Source organism: Phragmites australis, chromosome 4, assembly GCF_958298935.1.
Source record: "Phragmites australis chromosome 4, lpPhrAust1.1, whole genome shotgun sequence".
NCBI lineage: Eukaryota > Viridiplantae > Streptophyta > Magnoliopsida > Poales > Poaceae > Phragmites > Phragmites australis.
The window spans coordinates 46,569,129-46,571,994 of record NC_084924.1 but is presented as its reverse complement, the minus strand read 5'-3'; the positions used below and the strand labels follow the sequence as shown (position 1 = coordinate 46,571,994).

The 2,866-nt window shown below is 51.7% G+C and overlaps 1 protein-coding gene across 1 annotated transcript; it reads left to right on the top strand.

The window, feature by feature from the left end:
• Positions 1-278: 278 nt before the first annotated feature.
• Positions 279-2,642, top strand: LOC133914865 (indole-3-pyruvate monooxygenase YUCCA8-like). Its single transcript, XM_062357851.1, has 4 exons — positions 279-944; positions 1,492-1,740; positions 2,223-2,345; positions 2,439-2,642. The coding sequence occupies exons 1-4, from the start codon at positions 279-281 to the stop codon at positions 2,640-2,642; spliced, it is 1,242 nt and encodes a 413-aa protein (XP_062213835.1).
• Positions 2,643-2,866: the final 224 nt, after the last annotated feature.

Below are 2,866 nucleotides of genomic sequence, written 5' to 3'. Positions count from 1 at the left end.
TTTCTCCCCCCTCCACGCTTACACTGCCACTGTAGTGCATGCAAGAGTAGAGGCAAAAAGAGGATGCCCCCGGCAGCTTACTAGCTTAGGAAGGTGTTGCTATACCTTTAGTTAGCGAGAGACAGCTGGGAAGTGAAGTGAGAGTGATATCTATAGGAGAAGTGTTGCTTCGATTGCATGAGCTGCTTGCGAGCGTGTGTACGTTTCCAATAGGGAGTTGTGTGTTTGTGCGCCTAGCTAGGTAGCTCATTGGTTCTTGCGCTGGCCGGTCGGCCGCCATGCAGGACCAAGCTGCTGACGGTAGTAGCCCTAGGCGGGAAAGCTCCAGCAGCTACTTCGTGCATGGCCCAATCATCGTCGGCGCGGGGCCGTCTGGCCTCGCCGTCGCGGCCACGCTCCGCCGGCACGCGGTGCCCTTCACCGTCCTTGAGCGCTCCGACGGCATCGCCGACCTGTGGACGAACAGCACGTACGACCGCCTCCGCCTGCACCTCCCCAAGGACTTCTGCGAGCTCCCCCACGTCCGCTTCCCGCCCGACTTCCCCACGTACCCGACCAAGCACGACTTCCTCCGCTACCTCCGCTCCTACGCCGCGCGCTTCGCCGTGTCCCCGCTGTTCGGGCGCACGGTGACGCGCGCGCGGTTCGACCCGGCCGCGTCGCTCTGGCGGGTGACAGCGGTCTCGGCGGCGGATGGGGAGGCGACGGAGTACGTGTCTCCGTGGCTGGTCGTTGCCAGCGGGGAGAACGCCGAGGTGGTCGTGCCCAAGATGAAAGGGAGGGAGAGGTTCGCGGGGGAGGTGCTGCACTCCAGCGCGTATAGGAGTGGAGAGAGGTTCAAGGGCAAGAGGGTGCTGGTCCTGGGGTGTGGCAACTCCGGGATGGAAATGTGCTTGGATTTGTGTGAGCATGGTGCAATGCCGTTCATGTCGGTCAGGAGCGGGGTAAGCTCTTTAGCTAGCTGCTTGCTGTCATGGGACATTAGTTCATGGCTTCATGGGCTTCCTTCATGTTGCTCGACTATTTATGCTCAGTCGTCAGATTCACGTAGTTGCTACTTGATCATATATTTTCTCTTTACTGTACTAGATACTAACTTAAAATTTTCTCTAAAACATTTAGTAACATACTCCATTACATTGTTAGCTGTTCCATCAACACGTTCTATGAAGTAACTATTCAAGCTTTCTAGATATTTACGGTTGTTACTTGTTAATGGGCATTTTTTGTTACTGCCAGTATTAAGACTCCTGTGTCAAGTTTATTTTTTGTAAAAAAAAGGTGTTTCTTTTTTGTATGTGCAAACAAACAGAACAAGTTCCTCTTAATTTCTCTTAACTCCCTGATTTTTTTCTAGAGCTTTGAATTGAAACTCTGCTTATTTTCTTGTAAATGAAACATGTATGGCTTATGCTAGTACTTGGTCACCATTAATGTTCTTGAGCATCTTCTTCTCCAGCTAACATCTATATGTCGGAATGAATGAAACAGGTGCATGTTCTACCAAGAGAGATGTTTGGGACCTCAACATTTGGTATAGCCATGAAACTACTGAAATGGCTGCCCATTAAGCTGGTCGATATGTTCCTACTCCTTGTTGCAAAGATGGTCCTAGGAGACACTGAGAAATACGGGCTGAAGAGGCCCAAACTGGGCCCGTTGGAGATCAAGAACATCACCGGCAAGAGCCCTGTTCTCGACGTGGGAGCATGGTCTTTGATCAGATCTGGAAACATCAAGGTGAGGGCTGTCAAAAAGGCTTGTTTTCTCTTGCATGTCATGCCAACGCTACCTTTCACTTCTGGGGTTTCTACAACATTCCCCCTTGTTGGTGAGTGAGGTGAATTTTTACAGTTTTATCTGCCTCTTTGCCTGGCTTCTTGGCTTTTACCCCTCTGCCTGGTGCAGGCGTTTGTACTTTGTACGTTAGGTAGATACGTAGCTGTCATCTTGTTCACGATGCTGATGTGTTACACACTAACACGCATGAAACCAAAATAACTGCTGAACAAAAATAGCACCTTCACGGACCATTGTCCTCAGCTCTGCGTGATATACTTTCTGCAATGATCTCACTTACAAGTAGTAACCTTACAATTAGCTATGCCAAGTAGCAAACCAACAGGTTTTGTACATTGTGTACGTTCCATTTGACTTCAAACTATTTTGTCCACATGTATCTGCATGTGCACTTCTGATGCCTTGTGCTGTAACGAATGCAGATAGTACAAGAGGTCGAATCATTCTCCAGCAACGGGGCAAGGTTCGTGGACGGCAACGAGATGACCTTTGATGCAGTCATCTTCGCCACCGGCTACAAAAGCAACGTCCCTTCATGGCTCAAGGTTACTGCTTAACCAAACACCAATGCAACATCTAGCTCCTGTGCTAACACATTACGCATCTCTAGCGAGTTACTGATATGTGTTTCACGACAGGACGGTGAGTTGTTCACGGAGGACGGCAAGCCAAAGGCTGAGCACCCAAGCAACTGGAGAGGTCCCAATGGCCTGTACTGCGTCGGATTCTCCGGCCGGGGCCTGCTCGGCGCTGGCGCGGACGCGCAGAGGGCCGCCGCCGACATCGCCGGGAGGTGGCAGGAGCTGGCAGCAGCATCTGGAGCCAAGATCTCCTCAGTGTAGTCCACAGGGCGCGCGGTGGTCCATGCATGGTGGTGTTGCACCTCGTCCTGTGAGCTATGTATGTAGCAAGAGGGAGACTGGTGACTGGCCGTGAGGAAGCGTGAGCAGCAGCTGATGCGCTGATGGCACTGTTCGCTGCTGCTGAAACAGCAGCTGCTGCTCGCCTGGTGCTGCACAGATGTGTATATGGGGAGGGGAAGAGGGTGGCCTGTGTGTATGTGCAG